This window comes from Falco cherrug, chromosome 7, assembly GCF_023634085.1.
Source record: "Falco cherrug isolate bFalChe1 chromosome 7, bFalChe1.pri, whole genome shotgun sequence".
Taxonomy (NCBI): Eukaryota; Metazoa; Chordata; class Aves; order Falconiformes; family Falconidae; genus Falco; species Falco cherrug.
Genome location: NC_073703.1, coordinates 60,498,609 through 60,524,625, shown reverse-complemented (window position 1 = coordinate 60,524,625; position 26,017 = coordinate 60,498,609). Strand labels below are relative to the sequence as shown.

Genomic DNA, 26,017 nt, shown 5'->3' with positions numbered 1-26,017 from the left:
AATAACTGATGGAACTGACAACGTTCTCTCAAAAGAAGCCAAGTCAACTATTTCACTTCTACACATCTGACTCTTGAAGAGGCCATGACTGAGAGGGGAAATAGCCCAAAGTCTGCAGATGTCCTTGATATGAAAGGTTTGGGAAAGGAACTGTAAGCTGTTTATCCTTACAAAATTGCAGGTTTTACTTTGTAATGGTCAGTTTTGGACAGCTTTCTCTGTAAGCCAAGGTGTCTTCTGGGTTAATCAGCCTGAGTCAGACCTCAAGTCTTACAAGCCTGCTCATGCCATGAGAATTAAATGCAGACCATCCCAGTACAGTAAGAAGGATGGGGGCAAGAGCCCCATTGCCTCCTTCTCACTGGCTCCAATTAACAAGAAGGCACTGGTTTGAATAAGTACCCGACTACACATTCAGGAGTGCTGAGAGCTAATTTAGGCTCAACTTTTCTGGAAAAAACAATAACCCTGTAGTTAGTGTAGAAGAATCTCACAGATATTAGCAGTGAACCTTTCTGAGCTGGGATTGCAGTTGCCTCAACATCTTCAAGTCCCTCAAGTCTTAACAACATTCCTGATGATTCCCTGAGTAGGATCCATCTGAGCTAATGGAGAACTCGATGCCTGAGCTAGTCGTTCAGAAGGAGGTATTCTGAGGTACAGTACATCCTCTCCATAGCCTGATGCCTAAAACAGGACAGATTAATTGCATCCCAGAAGTGCTCCCCCCCACCCCTGCCATAAAAGAAGCTCAGACAAGATCTGTCTGATCTTTAGGGACACTGTAGGTCCCTAAAGCTAGTGTGTTTTAATATACCTCTACCCTACGGCTATGCTGTCTGCAGGGTAATCACCTTGGTATGCCAGAAATAAGGGCAGTACATAAAACAGAGGTAGGAAGGAAGCAAAATATGAATTAGTTTCCTAAAAGTACCCACTAGGCTATTCTCTCCAAAGGATTCAGTGTATTCACTGATATGCTGTCCCTGAGCTCTGCTGCACTCAGGGCTCCCTGTTACCACAGTAGCCTACATCCCACATCCCAATCTCAGTCCAGAAGCCCGCTGCCACTGCTGAATTACAACTGCGTGCAGCTACTTCATGACACCCCTGTGGAACTCTGCAGCATGTCAGACTTAACCATCCCCGGTGGCTAGATCTGTGTCTCTTTCTTTCCCCCAGCAAAGGCAGCATTTGTGGGGTAAAAAGGTTTTAGACAACCAGATAGTGTTTATGATTAATTTTGAGATTTTGATTAATTAAAACCTAAGTAACAATGTAAAAAACCTCAGAGAATTCACAGTTCAAGCTTCACAGTCCAAATGGGATGATGGAATGAAAGCTGCTATATCAGTTGGGATATTTAATCCTAAATGGGAACCGTAAATTGTGCTAGTGTTGCCTTAAATAGGCAGAGCTTATTAAAACACAAACTGAACTTTCTATCAGTAAGTATACTAAATCAAACTTTGAGATACATTTGAGTATGTTAAGTATTTAAGTACCTTGTGTGTGTATATATATATATATAATTAGAGTATTAAGCATTGATATTTGAGTATATTAAAATCAAATTAGAGCTATAAACCCACATATTGTACAAGGGCCAAAATACAACATTTTTGGCAAAAAAATATGTAAAAATATAACGAGGTGGCTTCTCATTTAAGTGGTCTACAGCAGTGCTGCTTTGGGATGGTGGATCATGTAAATTCAATCTGAGTTTGCTTCAAACCATTTTAAGTTGCATCAGGCTACATTTGACTTTGGAATCCTACCTGTTTTTCATAAGATTTGATACTGTATGCCTTCCTGTTTGTTAAAATTTAATCCAAACAAAATTTGGGTAAACATTTCTTCATCTGTGAAAAGATTTAGGGCTCTGAAGTCACACTTTTTGAGAAATTTATTAAAATTATTACAACTTTTTTTTTACCATCTTAGAGGTATAAAAAGGATTAAATCCTGCTTGACTTCTTTTGGACTTTCCATTGGAAACCGTTTTGCATACGTTTGTTACATGCATATTGAATTTCTGTAATTCTTTGATTACAGCTCTGCCAGGAACATCATTCCAAGAATTGTAAAGGATCCAAAATGCAGTAGTGAAAGCGATTCCTGGCACCTGTAGGAACAGCCAGGACTTTTCTCCAATCTCTGACTTTCAAAACCTTTACTCAAAGTTAATACTTTTCTTTGATTTAAGTTTGGCCATAATCTTATACGCTCCTAAACTCGTTTGTGTTTTACTTGATAGAATTATGTTTAACTGTAAGTTTAAGATGTGCAGTGCTGACTCTCATGCAAACTTTTCCATTAAAATGAAAAGCATCATAACAAGTACTGAGTAACTGCCTGATTATTAATTACCAATGCGACTTATATTGTTTAATCAAAAAGTTCAGTTGCTTTTGTCATTGGAGAAATAAGAGCCCATGCTGAAAAATATTTTTTGAAAAAATGATGTTGCATCATCTGGTATGCTCAGTCACAAATTTAGTGGAAGATGAAAACATACATTTCTGAATGAGTCTAGTCATTAGAAATAGTTACAAGCATCAGATAATTTACACTGTTTACAAGGCAAACAGAAATGGCTGCAAATACTACTAGCTATGGAACTCAATAGACCATTGACTTTTAGAAATATTAAATGAGAAAACATTTCCAGCATTTTTTGGTGTGAATAAGTAGTCTGATTTCTTTAATGAACACATTGACTAAAGTCAATGAGAACCATAAGCTTTCAGTACTGCTGAAAAACAGGTCTCTCCTTTTTAAAGGCTCTTTTATAAAGGAGACAAGAATAACATATACAGCATGTTGCTTTTTGCTTCAAATAAAACCAGATCAGAAAACTACATTAAATGCAACATTATTGTTGCCAAAGAACACCATCTAGCAAAAAACCTCTGCTAAAATCCTGTTCTGAACAGGAAAATCTTGTTTCCCCTCCAAGTTTGGAGGGGAAGGAGAACAGGATTCTTTATGAATCTTGCTACTGAAAACAATAGAAGCTTTCCCAGTTCTATGTGATTGACAAGGGATTCTGAGATGAACTGATACTTGCAAGTCTAAGCTTGTTCTTGAGTAGATGGTCTGTGAGCTGAGGCCATCACAACTACCTTTTTGATGCTGATGGGTCTTTTCTCTATATTGAACACTTCAAGTCATCAGTTTTATTGCAAGTGACAGAAATACATGACTAATTATTTAGGCTCCCTTGCTGTCTTTTGGAGGGCATTTTTGCAGCGAAAAAACCATGCTTTTTGAAGACCCAGACACATAAAAGCAAATGTGGCAGAACACTTCCTTCTACTTACAAGCCAACAAGCACACAAATTTCTGGCTGGACCTCACTCAAATGAAATTTGCTAAAACTTTCATGGAAGAATGTGAATTCTTTTTATTATTGCTCCTCATTCTTTCCTGCTCCAAATCTCTCCTGACCCACAAAATTGCCATACATCATTAGGTTAGGAAATCAGTTATGCTGATTATTAGTCTCATGACATTAGGTCTTACAGCTGCTACAATTCAGTGTTTACCTGAGAATCTTGTATTTCATTTTAAAAGCATGTTACTGGTTCTGGTCCTCATCATTGCAGTGAAAAGCTAAGAAAACATGAACTTGAAGCACTCAAAAGGCAGAACAGAAATAAAAAGGATGAATACATAAAATAAATGCATGTTCATAGTTACAGAGATCTCACAAATTTTAAGTCAATCTCTTGATTTTCTTAGTCCAGATTCATGGCTTTTTCATGTTGCAACAGAAGAAAAGAAACCAGGAGTAAGATACCTACTCTTCCCCCTTTACTGATGAGCAACTTGTGTTCACTCCTTCTCCCTTCTCAACAGGAGCCTGGGTTAGGCTACACTTGGAAGGAAGCCCACTTAATCCTGCTGTGGAATGGCCAGCTAGTGTCACTGTAGGCTGAAGCAAAGTCCATGCCTCTCCTTCATAACTAAATATGAACATGTTTGAGGCAACCAGGAGCAGTGAAAGCTGCTGGAATGAGTAACAAAATGGCTCTGCAGACTGGCTGCACGTTGTGTTGCCCAGAGATCGCTGGGCTGACCAAAGTATACCGCATAGTTTCCACACAACCAAGAAAAACAGGACCTTCCGTAAGCTGGGTAATGACCTTAACTAATAGTATTCTAGTAATTCTAATATCTAAATATGCTAACACTAATGTCTAAATATGCTAATAATAATGAAAAAAAAATCAACCAAACGTACTCAGCAGGATTTGAACATTGAATATAAACAAGAAAAAGTGGTAAATGCAAGAAAACAGTCTCTTTAATTCAGATGTGAAAATGGAATATATTGAGAAGTAACAAGGAAGGGAGGGAGGGAGGGAGGGAAGGAAGGCAGGAAGGCAGGCAGGAAGGCAGGCAGGAAGGGAGGGAGGGAGGGAGGAAGGAAGGAAGGAAGGAAGGAAGGAAGGAAGGAAGGAAGGAAGGAAGGAAGGAAGGAAGGAAGGAAGGAAGGAAGGAAGGAAGGAATGGCTGCCTTGCGTTTAGCGCCAAAGATCAGGGTCACCGTAGCTGGGTTCTACCCTAACACAGCCATTGACTTGCTGTTAAAACCTGGGAAAGTAATTTAATCTCCATGCATTTTATTTCCTACAAGTGAGTTTGACAACCCCTCCCACCCCATTGTTCTCAACTTGGGTCCCAACTGCATGTGAACTATACATTCAATTCATCCTCCAACTGCAAAAGGAAAGGAAAACACCTGAAAAATGAAATAACTGTTTTTCCTAAGGCATAAGTGTAATTTAAATCATAGCATTATGGAATGAAAATCAAGGCATTGTTGAGTTTATGTTATTAAAAATGTTTCTCTGTGTACAGTGGCTATGTGTATAATCAGGATGGTGCAGCACAATAAATTTCCATTAAGAAACAATGATTCACCTACCACAGTGAAAGCAGTAATAAGGTTAAGCTCTTAAGTTAAGTGGAAAGTAAGTCAAACTAAACCCCAGCAGGTTTCCTACTAGTGGCATAGCTAATGTTTTTGAAAATGTTCTAAATGTTCTTCCTCAAATATATGTATTATACATCGCAGTATTGTTAATTATATCCATTTTCTCTTTTATACACTTCCCCAGGAGATCAGTGAAGAATGGAAAACTTACTTATAGTGGATTTCAGATTTAATGAGACAAAGATGGTTTAATATATATGACAAAGTGATGTGCTCTCACCATATTTGATAGGTAATTATTTTTTATACTCTAATGGCTACCATTTTGAAAATAATTAATGCATTATTTATGTAATTAATAGATAATCAACCGAGTAATGAAATACTCTGGTTACGTCATGGTGGGTGGTACTATCCTGTTTAACATCTCTAAAGCTGTTGGCCTGACATGATGTCATATACATACTAAAAGATTTCATTCATCAAAAAAAAGATTTATGCACATTCCAAATAACTAAGTAACACTGCTATGGTATTTCTGTCCATATATATATATATATATATCTCTGCATAAAAGTCTAAGCCATACAAATATAAAATGTATATTTAAAAATAAGTGTTTGAAATCAAATTTTTAAATCCACAGTTATGCACTTAAATAAATGCCATAATTTTCCACAGAAATAAAAAGCATCTACCATTTCCTTTGGAAGACATGGATCTACTGCTGTGAAGTTCTGCAGGTCTATCAATAGTCCTACATAATCACTAGCTTTGAAGTTTGGTGATAGAACAATCAGCACGATTTTTTTTCCCCATTAGCAGAAGACCACAAATAATTTAAAAACAAATAAATAGATGTTATAAGAAATTTTTAAATTGTATTCAAATGGACACGCTCAGGAACTTGAAAAAAAACCCCTATCAACTCTATCTACTTTGACACAATCTTCTCACTAATCCATATGACTGGAAAAAGAAGAGTTAAGGAATGACTAATTGAGAAGACAGTAATTTTTCTGCTGCTATTTTCTTGAATGCTTGTATAAAAAGTATGTTTAAAAGTGTTCGCAGCATGCCCTTTGAGGTGAGTATTTAATAAATTGTCCATCACTTTAAGAGTGCTGTTGCCCTAGATACCCTGATGTACTAGTGGAAGAGAAAAAACTCTTTACCTCTAAGGCTCAACAATTACTCGTGATTCCTTTCTTATTCTTTGGTCAAAGATCACTTGCAGAGTAAAGTGACCTGTAATGATGACTCAGGTGAGGGTTTATTTAGAAGTGATAGCTATGGACAGAAGAAAATCACATGGTTCTACCAGGTTTGTTTGCCAACTTAATAGCCATCTTTCCTAAATGGTCCCACTACTTTAGAGGCATGGAACAAAACATACAACCTCCATTAAGTCAGTTCCAAAGCTGAATGCTGCTCTTCAGTTGAAAGAGCTTATCGATCTGAATACAGCCTTGTGACTACAATTCTTTTCCTTCTTTTCCATAAACTGTCAGGCTTAGGCGTAAGGTGTGGCCTAGATTAATGCAAATCTCATAGTGTATATGTCTTTTTCTACATAACTATTCACCACAATCTTGAATGTTTTCTCATGTATGCTAAATTTATACCTCTGTAAATGCGACCTCAAATAGGCTATTCTTGGATTATATGTGCAGAGAAATAGGCTATTAAGCTGATGGTCATGCAACACATTAATTTAACTGATGTAGGGAGTGAAATTCGGAGTGAAGCTTTTTGTGAAAAAACTCAACTTCATAGTGAAGTAGAATGAAAGAATACTATTGCTTTTCCAATGCCATGTGATAAGCCCTCTACAGCTCTCTTTTGCAAAAAGTCTAAGGAATAAATATTATTGTAAAGATTCAATAAAATCAACATGAATGAACACACAGTACATAAATGAAGATGAAAATATGAATATATGATCACATATGTACATGAACTGCATTATGTTATGTATAGGATAAATATTTTATCCTACGATAAAGAGGAGTCTCTCTATGAAAACTATGATTGTTTTTTTATTACCTTAAAATATTGCAGTTGTTTCTCAGCATTCATTGTTCCTTCATTTTCTTGTCTCAGACAGGAATTGAAGATGAAAAGCTCTGTATCTCTCAGCCACCCTTTCAGCTCTTTGATCCTGACCTCCAGCTGCCTTACCAGGCTGCCGCTTTCAGGCGAGAGCAGGTCACGTGGACCTAACCCACTGTGCCCTACCATTGTGTCTTGGATCTTCTCTCCTAGGGTTTTCTAAAGCATCAGATAAAGAAAACATAGATTAGTCTTACGTACCAAAACATACACAGGTTAATGTGCAACAAGAAGCATCCCTTAGATGACTACAGATGTGGGCTTTTAAATAATTACTATTCATATCAATCAGTTTAATTCTTTCTTTCCTTGTTTCAATCAATTTCATTTTTTGTATCCTTGTTTCTCACTTATGCTGTTCTCTCTTGGTCAGTGACTTTGCTGGAAGCATGGTAAATCAATGTTTATTAAGAGCAACTATGGACAGAGGGGACAAAATTGTACATAACTTTGTCAAGTAGTTACTCCACAGAATTTGTCCATGGCTTTAGACACCTATGACCATGAGGGTTACTGGTTTCTAGGCCGCAACAGAAAATCTGGCAAGCACTGAGTTCCCCAAACTCTTACCCAAGGTACCGTCTAAGTTTTTGGGGAAACACTGAAATATTTTTTGAGAACTGTCAGGTCCCGGTACCCAAACTTGTAGCCCTGAGGTTGCATATAGGAGCAGTTAGGTCACAAACACTGGTTTGCTTTTAAAAGTGAATGAACTTGTTCAGCCACCAACAAACCAGAAACTGCAAAGCCTCAATGTTCCTGAACATCAGTCCAATTATTTAGGCAACTAAATTCAGATTTAAGTTCTCCGTGTTAACCATCCACTTTAAAAATAATGGGCCAGAATAAACATTCACCTCTGACCGCTAATGAAACTAATTTACTACAGCTTTTCAAAGTAGTATTTCTAATAAAAGAACCGCTGAATAACATTTTGATAGTGGGCGCTGTGAGCATAATGAATATTCTGAAGAGGCCAGGGGAAGAAAGTTACCTTCCTTTTCAGGATTTGAAAGGCAATCCTTTAACATCACAAGGGAGATATGCTGTTGCCTGCTTCTTCTATGCCAGGCAGTATTTTATCTGACCTATAAGAGGCTGTCAGGCTGACACTTATTATAAGCACTAGATCTGTGTTACTGATTGTAGAATATTGAATATACACTGACAACCACATCCAATAACCTTTTAAACTGATAATTAGCAGCGGTTAATTGTTGTAACGTGAAGATACAGTTTTAGGTGACACAGAATGGCTCTGTTGAAAATACGTGCTTCAGAAAGTTACTGGAATATAATTTATAACAATGAAGTTAGCTTCCAAAAATAAGCTTTAAAACACAAATAAAATTAGACCAACAGACATTAATCTACTATGTGGCATTCTGTAAATAACATCTTTAGGAGATCATAACTGAAAAACATGCTTTCTTGGCACCACCTTTCTATTTTCATGGTGCAAATATTGATAATTTGAAGACCCTCAGTGGAATCCAGTGCTAGCTATTGTTTTTATGCTGTAACAAAAGTAGCAGCAGGAGGTGAAATCAATGCCCTTGGAGGGTAGGGTCACAAAAAAGAATTTATTGCCACTTTTTTGTTCTGGAACAGTTTGCAATCATAAATTCTTCATAAACAGAATACTTCAGAGAATGGTCCGTCTTCATAAATATACGACAGAGGACATCAATTTCATTTAATTCACAATTTGTGTCAGCACAGCAGATGCCAATGCCTGCCTTGATAGGGTTGTTTAATATGCAATTGAGACAGAGTAATATTCAGCACAGGGGACAAAATTTCACAGATTAAACTGTACGCACCACTGACATTTCATTCTAATGTATTTCCATTCCACACTGTTCACCTTAGATGAAAGTAATATTAAAAACCATATCCCTCTATTTTACCATTGTTAGAAGTTAAAATCCTTGTCTTTAATTTTTTTCATGCCAATTAAAACGTAATCATGCCAATTAAAACAGTATGCCTAGTGCTGTTAGTTTCTGCAGAGGTTTTTATTAAATTAAACAAAACTCTATCAAACTCTGCTTATTATTCATGAAATTGCATTTAGCAGGAAAACTCTAATAGTTATATTTTATTTTTCTGTAAATGCTGAAATTAATGGCAAAACTTCATCCAGAGGTATATTCTGATTTTAACAGACTGAGAAGCAGAGGGCTTCAATCTTTTTTGAGACAGAGTTATTCTTGATTTTCAGAATTATGATCAGTTGCTTATCTCACAGTTTTATATCCTACCAGCTTTAATCAGTGCCACTGAATTAACTGATTAAAGACATTGAATGTCATAAATGCAAGGCTTACAACTGAAATTATTTTAAAAATACAAGTTGTCATGATCAGACACAAAAGAATAGTTAATAAGCCCCATTTTTATCAGTAAATTTATTAATGTTCAAATACTTTTAAAATGCTTGTGATGCTGCTGCAGACTACAATTAAAAAGTAATAAGCTCACTAGTCATAAGGCAACTTATAACATTTTCTGACAATTTGCACATTTAGAGAATCAAGAGATTAGAAACAACTGTGCTGAACTAAAAAAGCCCCACCCTCTCAAATGGCTATTGCATTACCAAATAAGCTAAAGCAACACAAGTCAGTATTTAAAATGCTGTTGGCAGGTTGCATGTATAGCTTACTTGTAATATATTAGAAATGTTTTTCAAACTAAGATAATAGCATGCAAAATTATGCAATGTAACTGTATTGCTAATATCACACATCTATAATTAATCATTTAAAGTAATTTATAAATTTATCTTACCCTTGATTTGAAGTGAAGGCAATTAAGGAGAGAAGTGGATGGAAAAATATATAGTTTGACCTCTCTCTCTCTCAGCTGTTTTACAACAATAGGACAATAGTGTCTCCTGCACGGTGCCATCACTGGTCTCTGGGTAACAGAGTCACTATATTGCTTTTTTTGCCAGATTCTTGTATCTCACTCTTTGGCTGAGACCCAGCCCATCATAGCGTGAAATGAATTACATGAAACTTTTTTGGCTTTTGTCAAAAGTGTGCTGAATACAGCAGCATGAAACCTATCCCAGCTGTATTCTTAGCTTCAGGTATTCAGATTTGTACTGAATCTGTGTATTTGTTTTTGAGCCATCAGTGTGACCTGAAATATGCAGTGACAACCCCACTTTTCATCTTAAGGGTATAGTAAATAGTTAAACAGTAGATGTCTCTAACATGTACCTTCAGAATAAATTCTATTAACATTCACTCAAGCATGACAGTCAGTGTATATCAGATATACTGCATTATAGTTGACTTGGTGCATACCCGTAATACATGGCATATTTTACTTACATTTTTTATGTATTAAAGAACTAAAATTATTAAAGTCAGACAGGAGACAAGCATGGAATAAAAAAAAATCTACAGAAGAGGAAAATACTGTGGAGTTTTTATAATAGCATGAGTAGCTTGTTTGAAATGTACGTGGTGAATTGAAAGAGAGAGATATTTGTGCCTCAAATTAGAAATCAGACAGACAGCGTACTTCAACACAAAAATGTACACATAACCCACAAACAGTAATAAAAATGCAAATACCCCAAGCAGTTCCCATTTTTCATTAATTGAATCCACTTTTTCAAGGAGATCATTTGGTAGTAAAACACCACTTTTCTTCAGAGCTTCAACCTTACTAAGCAGTTCCATCTTTTTCGGATGCCTGATTGACATTTCTACATTGTATCTCTAAAATGAAAAGAAATAGGTAACATTAGCCACTGTAAAGAGTTTCCTCTATAAAATTAAACTTTAATTCTATGTGCCCAGTTACGATCATGCTCACTGTGTCATTTTGGTTTTTTTTTCAAGCACACCAGCATGTCATGATATATCACAAGAGATTTAGGTACCACGTATGTGGTCTTCTTGGTGACGTACCTATGCAGGCAGTTAGCAGTTGATTACATATAGTAATATTCACTCACTCACAATATTCACTTGTGCGGTAATATTCACTAACACTCATCTGAAGCTTGATCTGCCTTTGTCTCATTTAAATCAGTGGTGCCTTTTTCAAATGTGCTACTTCAGCAAGTAACACTGATGCTTTCCATAGGAAAAAAAAAACCCACCAAAAAACAAACCCAAGAAGGAAAGAATTTCATAATTATGTTTTCCTGTACAGTTTATTTCTTCTCTCTCTCATTGTGGATTCTGTCTCATATATGGGCCTGAAATGTTATTACACATGAAAACGTGAAAGTTTTGCCTTAGAAAAACAATTAGACATAACTCCCTGACAACACAATACGAGAAACTTGATTTTTATCGCATCAACCAACAGGAGCAGCGAAATGACACACAAACGAGAACAGCCACAATGCTCATACAGTCCAATAGATTCTTCAAGCTCAACATACCTTTTATTTCCTGCAATGTCATTTATTGTTAAAAAGAAAAAACCCAAACAAACAGGGAAAATAGGAATAAACCCAGAAGTTTCTTCCAAAATTACTTTAATATGGCTTTCTAAATATTTTAGCTGTATATTACTTATTTACTCTATAAAAAGGTATTCTAATCTACAGACACATTAGCAAATAAATCTCTTTAAAACCTGTATTCCCTTAAAACCTGAATTAAGTATTAAATATAATAGTTACTATATTGATTAATTATGTTTTAGTAGCTGGTACAGTAAATAAAAACACAAAATTTAATGCACAGGCATCCACTCATATACATACCCTACACATAGTTAAGCTAATCCCCTCTCCCTCCTATGTATCAAACACTCAGAGAAACAGAACTTCTGATCCGGTCAAAACTGCACCTTTTACTGCAAGAGAAGAGTTCAGCACATATTCTTAAAATGGTGTTTACAAGACGTACATAAATTATGCATCGCTGTTAGCAAATTGCATCCTAAACATTAGGCTTTCTTTGCTTTAAATTCAGCCAAGAAAACTGTCATAGCAGCTCATACTGAAAATGTTAATAACTGGGCTAAGTATAAAAAAATTAAACTAGAATAAGGAATGTTTAAAACATGGGTGCCTTTGCCAGATCCAAGAACATGCTCTGTAGGAAAACAAAGCAAAAATACAATTGGAGACAGCTTAAAGAAAATAATAAAGGTGTGAAATCACTGTTTCAGCTAACAGGTCTTCAGCATTTCCATGCATATGTTTGCATATTGTTAGTTTCATATTTTAATCTCTCATTTACACAACACATGCACATCATTTGTATTATGTAAACTTCAGCAAATATTAGTCATTTGTGGATCATAGAGCAAATGTTTTAAATGAGGTGATTTAAACCATTTCTCATTATTAATGAACACTGATCAGGTGTCTGCGTATCCAAAATTACATGAATATGCATGGTAAAAAACAAGGAATTGTTTATAAAGAACCTGCCTTTTGATACTCGGTGTACTGCCGCTAAGGTTTTAGGAATGCACAACAGGAGGCATCAGCCAGGTTTGGCACTGGGGAACTGGATCTGCCAAGAGGCAACACCATTTTATTGGACTAAAATGTTCAACAAGTATGCTTCTTGGTCCTGTATTATTGCCTTTTCAGCTAGAACGGTTACTGGAGGAGATTACAATCTTCTTTATGTAATCTGATTTCTATTTAAAGATGATATAGCTGAAAAGGATTTGCATAATTATTTCCATAAGTACATGTAATATCAAGGGGAATCCAGAGTCCAATTTGCTAGGCACTGAAATCCAGTTCGTGCGACTCCCTCTCTTTTGTCAAGTGAATTAATAGACTGAGGGAGTCCTCTAGCTGTGTGACACTGGTGCAGGCACAGCCACTGAATGCTCATCACCTGTTTTAGGCTGGCAGTGGCTGCTGCCTGGACCGGGGATGGGTATGTGCCTGGACAGTGCAGGACGGATGAAGAAATAAAATACATGGCATGTTTCATGACTACAGTGCTCTTGTTAACACAGAAACAGAAGATGTTTCATTTAATTTTGGACTAGATAAAATAATTCAGTGCAGTATAATCCAAATAGTGTGACAGATGTTATAAAAGGTTATTACATTAAAAAATAAATAAGCTAGATTTTATGTACGTGCTCTGTCTTTGTCACCGTGTAACCTACTGTATAAACAAGCATGATGAAAGTGCTGATTGATAGAAAATGCATTATACTGTAACTGTAAAAGATGAAAGAATTCAGTTCGTTATTAGATGTATTGGTATGTGACTGAGAGTCAGTATTGTTTTGGTCCTGGATATTTAACATGCAGTGTGTATTTTAAGTTAAGGGAAGAGCTTAATGTACAGGAGGAACAGTCTGAGAACTGATAGCATGAGATGCTATTGCTAATGCTATTTTTTAATCCATTAAACACCTACACTCTAGGCAGTTGCATGGAAAAATTAGCTACCAGCTCTATCAGCGCTGCACAACCCTAGTCTGGTAGGACTACTTAATCCTGTGGTGAGAAGATAATTTAATCTTCAAATTCATTCTTTTCTCAGCTTTAAGTGAGCAAAGGCTGCTCCATTGTGACAGTCTGTGGATGCTATGATACAGATTACTGTTTAATAGCCAAAAACGAGATTAAGAAAGTTAAAGTCACAGGTTTCTTGCAACAGCCACGATAATAAATAAATGAGCAATATTTAATTTCCCACAACACCTGGCATATTAAAAAACTGGAGGAAAAAACCCAAACAACAACATACTGGAAAAACTGCAAAATATTTACAGCATGATTAGCTGCCTGCATGCATGGCTGGTTTTGTGTTCCTGAAGCCACTCAAAAGAAATTCAAAACATTGTTGTGTAAGTTAAAGAATTTTGGCTTTTTATTCCTCCTCACTCAAATCAATATTTCTCAAAGGACAAATAGATGAATTTATAAAAAGACAGTAGCTTTTATCTGAGAATAAGTTTGGCAAAAATATTTAAACCAGAAGAAGTTGAATTCCAAAACAAAGCAAGTTAAAACCTTACCTCCCCTGATAAAAATATTCTAAGAAATCCAGGCAGGCTTGATTGAGACACATTTTTTGACACTTTATACTAAACTGGGCCTTTTCCCCCCCCACCCCCCATCTTTTTCTTTCTTTCTTTTTTTTTTTTCCTTTAAAAAATTATATAAAACATTTTTTGTGTGAAAAATCACACCCGAAAATTCTGCCCAAATGGAGACTGGAACAATGCCTTGTAACAGTGTTAATTGTCACCATGGAAACCAGAAGAATAAGCCATTTTGAAACTGGTATAGAAGGCACACATTGAGCAACTCAAGCATTTTTCAGCCTCCCTCAGTGTTAAGGAACAAGATGCCTAGTCACTGAGAGGTCAGAGAAAGAAATCATCATGAAAGGTCCGTAGATGTGCACTGTCTGCTAAACAATAAAAAAATCTGTACACAGTTAACAACTCTGTAAGACTACGCACTGCATCTTTCAGAAAGAGAAACACCACAAAAAGATGATCAGGACTGGGGTGCGGATTCCACCCCTCGAGCAAAACTTTAGGGCAATATTATGCGAACCTTGCCCCTAAAGCTCCCTGGGAATTCTGTTGTTGTAATAAAACTTCAGAAGAGGAAAGAAAAAAAAAAAAAAAAAAAAAGCCTGCATGATGGAATTCAAAATAATGCTCTAAAAGCACACAGAGAGATTAAGACATCCATTGTAAGACTTTTGTATGGTGCTTCTGTTGGTTATAGTGAAAAGAGACTAGACATACTGAACACACAGTGGAGCTATGGCTACGAAGTACAGAAGAATTAAGCCAGTGAATTTTCTCCATTATTGGAATAAGGGTGTGCTATTTGTAGATGTTCTGCATTCCACCATTCACATACTAACAAAGTATCTTCCGTCAAATGGCACTGTATGATACACAACTGAGATCAGGACTGAGTGACCTGCAGTTTTAGTTTTTACCAGGGTTGGATCTTTAAATTTAAAAAACTTGTCTTTCGGGGTGTTTCGGCTGCTGCAGACACAAATACATACACACACACGTTGTGTGTGTGTGAGTGCATGCACAGTCAGCATTGGCACACACTTGCAAAATATACTGCATACATTAAGTTAAGCAAATAGTCTGCAAGCAAATTCACCAAAATATGTAATATAAAGATATAAAAATATATAGCAATGCACATATAGCAATATTTGTCCATCATCTCTTCACACACATTCTCACTTTGTGATCTGGATAATGTTTGCACTCTTCATGCTAGGCTTCATGGTGGCCCCTTAGGAAGCCCATGCCTAATGCCATTCAGTGATGAACAAAGAGTCTTTTTATTCCAAAGTCCAGGGTCCAAAGCTCAGCCGTATACAAGCAAAGTGAAGGAATCTGCTAGAGGCCAGCCTACCCTTCACAATAGCTCTTAATGCTTCTACCTTTTTGGTACTATCAGTGTGAAATATTTCAGAAACAGTCCAGAAGCTTGGTTTTATTTCTTACGCTGTCAATAGCACTAGAACCTCTGGACAACATTCAAGATCTGGGCTGAGTGATCTGTCTAGATAAATAGCAGTTGCCGTTTCTTGCAAACTTCATGTATTTCACTATTAGCAATTTATGACAAATAATTGCACAGGGAAATTATAAAGACTCCTACAATTGTCCTTGTAAATTAATAATAGGCTTTCTTGATTGGTATAAATTTGCTGCTGAGCCTTTGGAAAAATTAAAAAGTGCAATGTCATTTAAAATTGCCAGAACTCACACAGCAAATTACATCTGAGGTTAAGAATCAGTTTTTCCTCTTCTAGTTTATTCCATTTGCATGATCTGGAAATCATATTACATTGGCTATGTATTGTTAATTGGACATAGATTGCATTATCTTTGATATAAATCAAACTACAAATATTAAAATGAATTGCAAATTCTCTAATAGAAGATCATAAAACAATCTTTTTTAAGTATCTCCCATTAATAATTTAATTCCAATTATATCACTCAGAAAACTCAAGACAGCGAGTGCTACCTTATTTCCATTTGCTTTTCTCCCTTACAAATAAGCACAATATTACTATATGTATTTGTGTAAGAGTGCATGTGCGTATGGGTGCCTGCCTGTAAACCAAAACAAATCTTAGCGCTTTTGTCTCAAACCCCTGCAAACACCTTGCTTTTTTGTTTGACAGAGTAGCAAATGTGGATTACACTTCTACTAGGCATTCCTTTCTGTGACAGCTAGAGAAATAAACACATTGAAAGAATCATTAAGCAACTTCATGAACTAAATTTTGCCTACATTAAAAAATTATGCAGTGGGTACACATTGTTCTGCCTTTTTTTTAAGGAAGGTGATCCCAACCCTTTAAATCTTACTATAAATGTAATATCTTTTTGAGGACTCTGTATGCCCTTTAATGAATTTATATTAAATATTTAATACTGTTTAGGGCATATCCACTACTACCAAAAACAGTTATATTCCCAGCAGTCCCACTGTTTCAGGCAGAGGGCTTGATTGATCCTCCTAGCCTGAATTGAGTAGAATGAAAAGAAGCAGTTGGAAAATAGCTGCAATCATTTAATGCAGATGACCTCTGACAGGCTCACAGCTCTTCTATCTGAACAGAAATTTGCATGGGGTCTCTGTGCAGAGGAACAATGTAACCTAAATGGTAGACAATCTTTATTCTAATGAAGTGGGTGTCAAGGTCAATGTAAAACTGCAATGATAAATGGTGCACCACTAGGCAAGAGAAGTTGCATAGGCATTGTAGTGCTTTCACATTAATTGAAGGCTGAAATGCACTGAGTGAAAGCACAAGACTCTCTTTTCACCATAATGTGTTAATGCACAAATGTTTAAATGTTTTATTCAAGCCCCTAGCCTGTTGGCACAAATCTTATTGCAAACAAAAATACAATAGTTGGCCAATAACCAGAAAAATAGAACTTTTTATTAGCTTGCCTTATTTCTTGAATCCCTAACAACTTCCACAATCTACTCAGAGTACCAAAAGAATAACAAGTCTCCAGACACCTAATGTAATTCCCATGATCCTTTTTCTATTTAGGATATCTGTCTTTAATTAGTTCCAAACAAGCAAGCCTTTAGACAACTCTTCATTAGATACCATTCCCAATGAACTAACTGCGAGAAAAAAAAGTCATGCTTCAATATTATTATTTCCTAGATTCCAAGTTTTCTTTTAGTATATAGTTAACATCTCCAGGTGCCTTTTGTTCTCAGTAAGAATTAGACCAGTAAAACTGGGTTTTGTAATGCAAAGAGTTGTGTGCCTAGAGTGGGGACTAAACTACAATCTGTTATTGTGGCTTTGTCAAAACTGCAATACAACTATAATTATAGTACTTCATCAGTCGATCAAGCAATTTGTAGAAGGCAGTACATTTTGTCTTATAAAAATGAGGAGGACAGTAAGCTGCTTTTTAAAATCCTGAGCTGCTTAAGCTTGTTAAGGGTATATTGTTTGCTAATACACTCATTAGCAGCCAAGCATTTTAACTTCATCAATTAAATGGGAAATGGTGTTGCACCATTAGTTTCACAAAATGCTAAAATACAGATCGCAGGGTACAGCTAAGAATTATAGAAAACGTATATTCAACTGCAAGCTGCACTACACACTTCAAACCTTTTTTTGTGCAGCAACATACACATGGGGGGGGATGTCTGTGCGTGAACGTAGGTGGTGAAAACCCTGCACATAGTTGTGAAGCTGATTATATATATACACACATATACACCCACCTAAAATTTCCCAGGTCCCATAAGGATTACTGCTAAAGCACAGCGTCATTTCTTGACACTGATGAACATTTACTCATCTGAGTAATCCCAAGGATGACAGAAGTTTATTCCTGTGAACAACTAACAGCTCTCCTGGATAACTAATGGGTTCCCAATATGGACGATAAATTTTGAATATTTATCAGCCTTTATAGTTTTAGGCTCTTCTGTGCAAATAGATGTTAACAATACGATTACAGTTATTAGACAAGGAGCTATAGCTTGTTACTAATTAAGAGGATCTGCAGTGCTTTCAGTTTCTGGGAGGCTGTGAGTGGCACGTACTGTACAACGCCATTTCTATTTTACAACTCGCCTGTGCAAGGGAATTTTCCATACAGAAATCAGCCTTCAGAATATTGCAATTCAGAGAATAAACTCGAGTGGGCGAAAAAAGAAAAAAAAAAGGAAAAAAAAGTATGGTGTAAAGGAAAGGAAAAAGAAAAAAACACGTTACTGATGAAACTGTTTAAAAAACTGTACAGCTTCATCTGTGTGTGATTTGTCAGGTCTGAAGCTTTGACGTGCCCAAGGGGCAGACCCCAGCGGGGAGTAGGCTGCAGAGCTAAATAGCTGTGAAAGAAGTCTTAATGTAGGATGGAATTCAAACTAACCTTGACATGACCTCGGGAAAAATATGCAAAAAGTAAAATGAATGCACTCTGCAAGATACATCCTAATTTTGTGGCCGAGCTGGTTAGTTTCACAAACATAACTGGGACTTTAAAAGCAAAATAAAATGCGAGGAAAAAGGGGAAACTTCGGAATTCAGAGTAAAAACTTAAGCGGGCATGGGGTGTTGCTGTGGAGGCATATGAACCATTTGGAAACAATCCAAATAAAAACCAACACTGAACAATATTGTTGTCAGCCTGTCTATTCAGGAAAATTGTTTTTTTAGGTTGAATATAAATGACACAAAGCCAAGATTACATCATTGCATTACAAAGTCTGTTGTGGCTTTTAGCCGAACAAGCCCCATGGATCTACTGGCTGATGGCAGTAATTCAGTAAGAAGTTTTAAGGGCCTCTCTTTTTTTTAAGCTTCATTACTCTAAAATATAGAGGATTTTTGTTTAAATGCTGACTATTTAATTTTTTTTTTTTAGTCCACATCCCTGAGTTTGTTCTGCAAGCTTACTACTAGATACAAACAATAGAAATTTGAGTGGGTGTACTAAGTCTTGATTTGGCTTTATTATGCATTTTGCCCGTCTTTCCCAGTGTTCAGTTAAGCAGGAAGACATCCACCTTAATACAGCAGCCAAGAATTGGCTAATTCACTAGATATATGGAAATTTTAATTGAGTGTCAACTTGTGTTGAAATTCAATCCCATTACCTTCAGAATGCAATTTTGTAGCAATACCAGTTATTTACTACACTATTAACCAGATTTTAAATATAATTAAATTTCTAAGAATGTATAGCCAAAATACAGCAGTTTGAATTCGTATAGCAAGGGTAATCAAGTATCAGGTGCACGAGATGCCACCAGATCTAGAAACTGCCACCCACCTACTAATAAAGACAAACCCTGGCAGACGATGGTAGAACATGGTCCCACAATACAGGTTATAGCGCGATTCAGGTGGTGTACTTCATTTTATAACAATCTATTGACCTCTTAAAGTATGTGTTTTACTGGGATCTTTGGCTGATCTGCATGGGAATTCCTGAGATTTGTTTTGCATTTCTTGCAATGGTGCTGTTACAGCTTTGAGGTTTTTTTCACGCCTTGCACCAGAGGTGTGGCTTTTGGTACAGAATAATACAGATGCAACCAACAAACATGCTCAACATATCAAATGTGGATTTAGCTTAATTTACATTTATTTAGTTGCTGGGAAAATAACTGATATTAAATAAAAACAAATCAATGCCCTTTAAGAATTAATATTTACTATACCTTTGGGTTAGTGCTCAGGTATATTTGTGGAGAAAAAAAAACAGAGTAAGAGAAATTCCAAAATACTGGTGTAGACTGTAGTTCACCCATTACTGAGCAGAAAATGTATTTGATGGCAGGGAAACTGTTTGGCCTGGAAACAAAAAGGTGGAGTTGCAGCTCCATCCTTGGCTGGATTTTCTGAAATCTCATATAGCTACATCTTTACATTTACATTTTTACAAAATAAAATACAACAATGTAAGATCATGGAGATTTTTTTGAAGAAGATAATCAAAGAAAGTCATTTATAACCTGTTATCCTCTCTTCTGCTAAGCTGTGCCTGCTTTTGCAGTATGCATGAAACACAAAATTGAAACTCCTCTACACAAAGATTTAATTCCAAATGCACTGACTATTGTCAGGCTGTGTGTTACAGGCATCATTCTGTTTTGAAATGGATGTTCCTGCACATTTATCTTTCACAGACTGGCTCTTCTGAAGTCCTTACTCTGTTGTTACTCAGCCAGAATGCTAATGGCGGTCAGTAATAGCCTTCTGGGAGTGAAGTTTGACTGAAAATCGACAAATAAATTATCCTCTCTTCTAGAAATACCTACTGGGATATGACTGATGGTAGAATATACGGATCCTCTTCTTACCTATTTGCTATACTGTTTCATGGAAGAAGAGCTTCCCCACTGCAAAAAGAGCCAAATGGAAATCTGAGTTTCTCAGACTGACAGAGGCAGAACTCAAAGTCTCCACCAAAGGACAGTACACCCACCTTTGGCACAATGGCTTTAGTAACCCAGATTACTAGACCTTGTCAACTGTGAGAAAAGAAAATCACCCCTGGCCTGTGGTGATAGCCCTGCAACCTTTGCAGGCTGGTGGGTGACCTCAAGTCAAGACCAGAGAGACTCTGCGTCTAGCTTGCTCAGTCTGTGCCTCAGAGCATGTGGATCTGAGTTCTCATTACCTGTAGTATCTAAGGGAACAACAGGAACTTTAACACATTTGAACTTTTTTCTACACGATGGAATTTGCACCTGTTTGAGGGCCCATCTAGGTGCTGATCGGAAAGAGTGTTGACAGCAGATTTCTCAATTTGCCCCAAAGTAATAATGAAATATATCATTTTTATTTTAAATGCACATTCTGTACTGTATTAAGTGAAAGCTAATAGTTTTTATAATGTGCTATTTGATTTGTTCCTTATAATTTTCCTTGAGTTATGTCAAAGTTGGCACATGCAGCAGGTCCACTAGGAGTGCTAAAGCATCTCCACTGACTCCCTAAAACACTGGTAATCACCGTAATTCCTCTTACAGCAATACCATGACAACATACTGCATCAAAACTATTGTTAAACATGTTAAGAAGAAAGTTATATAGTTAGCTACTGACTGTCATCTCCAGACAGACATATCCTGAACCCTTGCAGAGACACAGCAGACAATAGCTATTCACTTCTCCAGTACACATTAATGCTATTGAAACAAAAGGAGAAAGTTTGCATTGCAATACCATTATATTTGTTAAGTGGGCTAATCTCATTTTATACTGAATTTTATAAATTCTTAAAAACTCAGTATTTCATTTTTAATATTATTCTAGGAAAAACACAGTACTTTTATAATAAAAGAAAAAATACTCTCAAGTTGAAAAGTTATTTTTATGATCAACTACAGACCGCTTTCAAGAGCAAATTTATAAAGGAACTGCTGACACAGCCTAAACTATGGCTCTGTGAATGCTGCAGAAACAGCTATTTCAGAAAACATTTTTAGCATTACAAGAAGTCCAACTTTGTTTAAACCTGAACTTACTTTTTTACAATAGCAAGTAATGTTAACAGCATGCTGAAAATGTTAAGGCTAAGTGTACAGTGTCAAAATAGATTGAATCTCTCTGAAAACTGGAAATTCAAGCTTTTTAAACATAATCCAGATGTTTGGCTTTTAATCACATTTCAAGAAAGAGGAAACTTATGCAATACAAAATTCATACATGCATATTTCATTAGTGCCTTTCCTATCACTGAATTAAAAATTTCTAACATATGTTTTCCTCATACAGATAATGTTTTAAATTAGGAGAGCTGGCAAAAAGTTGTGCACCTCACAAATGTCATTGAATTATTTTAACATGGAAGAAAATATTTCTTTTTTTATGGTATTAACAGCTTTGATAGCAAACGCTACAGCAGTGATCATTTTTTGCCTTATCGATAGGAGTTCAATAGGGCCTGAAACAAACTAAGTGTATAAAGATGACTGAGCAGCGAGAACTAACCAGCATCCTTCCGAGTATCTGAGACGGATAACAGTCTGATGGACCTATGCGTACTAAACACAGATGTTTTCTCTCTTCATCACTGGTGATCAAAACAGGATAATGCTACCCCCAAGCAGCATCTTCAGCAAGAGCCAGGCTACCTTGAAAGGTGGAAAAACTTCTTCCAAGATGTATTTCAGTTCTAGAACACTTAACAGCAGCACTGTATTTGCTGAATGATATTTAAAGGACTATATCAGTGTGGTCATGTGGTCATTGTTTCTAGAAACTAACATACATGATAACATATGATTTTTTTTAATCTCTTCAGTCTTCCAATTTTGACTCTGAGTTCATTTCTAAAAATGGACTTTCTGAATTCCATAAAATTTTAATATTTTAAGTAATTTAAGAAGACACAACCTAAGCAATGAAAATGAGAGGAATTATCACCCATATAATGGGAAAAGGGAAAAAAAGATTTTAAATCCCTGCTTCTGGCCACCCACATGTGGCATTGGGCTTGCTCTTTAAGACCCTTGTAACTTCCGAGAAGAATGTGAAGTGTGACCATGAACCACCAGGAACAGAGATACGCACTCTGTTATACTGTGATGTGATGGGGTGAGGTGTTCCTCTGAACTTTAGTTCTGTCCAGAAATGTTGGAAACTGGCAATCCAGGACATGCTGAAAGCCAGTCTTTCTGTATTTCCAACAGCTGCTGTGTCTAGGAGACATGCTCAGCCTTTTTCCAAATGGCCACCAGCACGGGTATGCCTAACACAGCCTTTTACAGGCAGGATCAAGCTTGCCATTCCCATGCTCCAAACAGTTGCAGACTTTCAACAGTCATGTGAGGTGGAGAAATATTATTCTTAATTTAAAATGGGAAACTGACATACAGATAGACACCATGTCCAGTCTCAGGGAGGATCTCTGATGTGGGAACACAAGTCTTTTGAGATCTACCCCAGCATGCTGTCCAGCAGAATATATTGTCTGAGCTCATGACTAGTTATTGTTGTTTGTTTCACACTAGACAGAAAAAAAATGAGTTATTGCACTCACGGTACATTTTAGTCAACATAGAAAATACCTCAGCTCTAAACTCAATAAATCTTTATTTCTACAAGACATTTAGGAGCTAACACTAATAGTTACCTTTAAAAAACATACATGAATGCAGTGACACTGAACTCATTTTGTCTACTGAACAATGAGCGAGACAGAAACAAAAGAAACTTTTCCTCTGTTTCTTTCTATTTCCCTGATTTCAGGTGTCTGTTTTCAAGGATTTATGCTGCTGCTGAATGTGAACTCTGTTATTCGCTGGCGTGATGAAAGCTGAAAGCTTCTTCTCATCTCTAATGGCATTCTGCCAAAATATTCTCTGACAAAACTTGGGCTGATTCACAGATCTGAAGTTCAAGAAATTGTCATAATCTAACATCGCCATTTGTACAAAATGTCTTACCTTCTCTGCTTATATTAAGCTCTCAACTTTCTGGCTTGGAGAAAGTCTTTTGGTGTTGCAACCAGCCCTGATTTAAAGATGCAAATGATGGAAAACTCACAGCATTCCTTGGTGATGTGATTAACAACTAGCTTCCTTCACCGTAAGAAATTGTATGGCTTGTTTCTAGTTTGAATTTGTTAAATTTTAACTTCTTGCTGTTTTGTCTTCTTACACCTTTGTCAACAGCTTGAATGTCTCTGAAAGCATGACGTTACTACAAGAATCACACATGAAACCAGATGACTTGCACTGATCTTGGGTTAAGTCTCTTTGGTGTTTCTGAGTTTACAATTTATAGAACCAACACATAGAGAAGTTGAACAATTTTTGCATAGGCTAGTGAACTCAAATATACATGCTTTGGACATTCTTAAAACTGTCAGAAAGCAAATTTTCAATAACTTGGCCCTGACATAAATGAAAAATATTGGGTCAGGATGTAAATTGTGATTATGGACACTATTGCCTGTACTCACATTTTGACTTTTACTTGTTAGGCTCTTCTGTTTCACTTTTTTTTTTTTTCTGCTTCTATTCATGCTGGAAAGGAGGATGGGGAGCAGGAGAAAAAGAACATAGTAGCAGATGAAGTGGATGATATCAATGAGAATTCCACCCACCCACAAGGAGAGTGTTTTCTAGTGAACACCATCAACTGCTCTAGATTCACTGGAAATGGGAAGGTTGAATGTGATCTGGACAGACCGGGGAATCTGCCCCTTTGTGTTTAGCATTTTATAATGAGCTTCCCTGAAACCAGCACACAGCATAACACCTGTATATTAATAGTACCTGTCTTACAGCAATTAAAAAAGAAAATAGTTATGTAAAGACTCTGCAATGAAACTGTAGAAATTTATTTCAGAAAAAAAACCCACAAGGTTGTGTTGACTTACATTGCCTCGGTGAAATACTAATCTCTGAGCTGTAAGCAAACTGATAAACTGGTGACTATAACATCAACATTCACATCTATCTAACAGTTGCAATGTTAGTGGATTTAGAGACTGGTAAGTTACTGTGATTTTAATGTCTGAATTCTACTTAAAAAAGGTGGAAAATGCATGTCTTCAAAGCTGGAAAAGGTATGCATATATCTGAGAAGGAAAGAAGTGCTTCAAAGGACCACAGCAGCAGAAAATATCAAGACACAAAACCAGTAGTGGAGAAACATGCAGCAAATTCAGGATATTTTGGATCTACTTCAGCTATAGTGAACACTAGGGAAGACATGAACTTTTGTCTTTCTGACATTCTCTCAAGACATTGTGGTCCTGCTTTCTGGAAAGCCTGCCCTGGTAACCGTGCATGCCATGATAGCTGCCTGGCTGTTCAAACACAAATTGGAAAGACCTGTGATCATTAAGACAAGATATATGCTTAAATTAATGTGTATTGATGTCTTCAACTTCAGCTGTTGTCTGCTTTGTTAATAGATGTTTGTTATACTATGCAGGGAATTTAGTAATTCCAAACAAAAATGGAAAAACGTAAGAAAAAACTGAAAAAGCATGAGGGATAATGAGCAAGATCTCATTGCTTTTTCTGTCTTTCAGATTTTTTAAGGAATACATTCTATTGACAATATCAGCAAAAGTAAGCGACTCTGATTTTTATGGTGACAGAAACTTTGTGAATGGTATCTGCACTTCAATGACATAGACCCCCTGGTTTCACTGCTTAGTTTAGGTGGCTGCATTTCCTATCTTAACAAACATTTTATAATTAGCAACAATTCTAAGGATAAAAAGAAAGTATGCCTTGTTGAATACTACATGTTCCTAACAGTACTAGGTTACTTTTTACAAATGCACATCTGAGTCAACACTTTTAGGTCATTTTGTTAGCTATTATGCTAGAGGTATAATATGTTGCTATAGAAGTGAAATTTAAAGAAATTAAAGTAATGAATACATATTTTAGAACAGGCCATAGAGCTTTTGTACATTAAGTGACTACACTAGCACTACATTAACCCTATTAAAGGTAATTTTTCCAGCTCATTGGTGATTGGCATTTGGTACTGCTGTTTGAAGGATTGCCATTGCATTGATTTTATTCTTTGCGTCTTTAATAAAGTGTGGAAGAAATGGCAGAGGCAGAATTTAACTGTACTTTGGTAAAGCCATTAGGCACTTAAGAAAAGGGTGTGAATATTTAAACCATGCAAAAAATCTTTAAGGACTTTATATACGTTTTTCATTTTGCAACCTTTCATAGGCCTGAACAAGTCCCACTAGTATGACTACATTTACATTTGATTGGTACAACAAAAAAGATCAAGATTACAAATGCCACACTTGCACTTACACAATAACACCATCCAATAACATTATTTTTAATAAAAATTACTGTACACCTTTCTCCAGACACAGTGAGGGCATACGCCACAGCACAGTGTAGTAGGCCACCTGGTGGTCAAACCAGCTAATTAGCCATTTTAATCTAAAAAAATTAGAGGACCATACAAAGAAAAGATCAACATGAAAGAAATGCATAACACCCATCACCTACAG

At 36.3% G+C, this 26,017-nt stretch overlaps 1 protein-coding gene across 2 annotated transcripts in view; it reads right to left on the bottom strand.

Moving 5' to 3' along the window:
* Positions 1-26,017, bottom strand: part of AKAP6 (A-kinase anchoring protein 6) — a 287,337-nt gene that overhangs the window by 42,469 nt on the left and 218,851 nt on the right. For both annotated transcript variants that reach the window (XM_027812532.2, XM_027812533.2), the window contains exons 10-11: positions 10,645-10,791; positions 6,989-7,213 (exon numbers count right to left, since the gene is read on the bottom strand). In XM_027812532.2, coding sequence (XP_027668333.1) covers positions 6,989-7,213; positions 10,645-10,791 — 372 coding nt within the window. The remainder of the gene's footprint in view (positions 1-6,988; positions 7,214-10,644; positions 10,792-26,017) is intronic.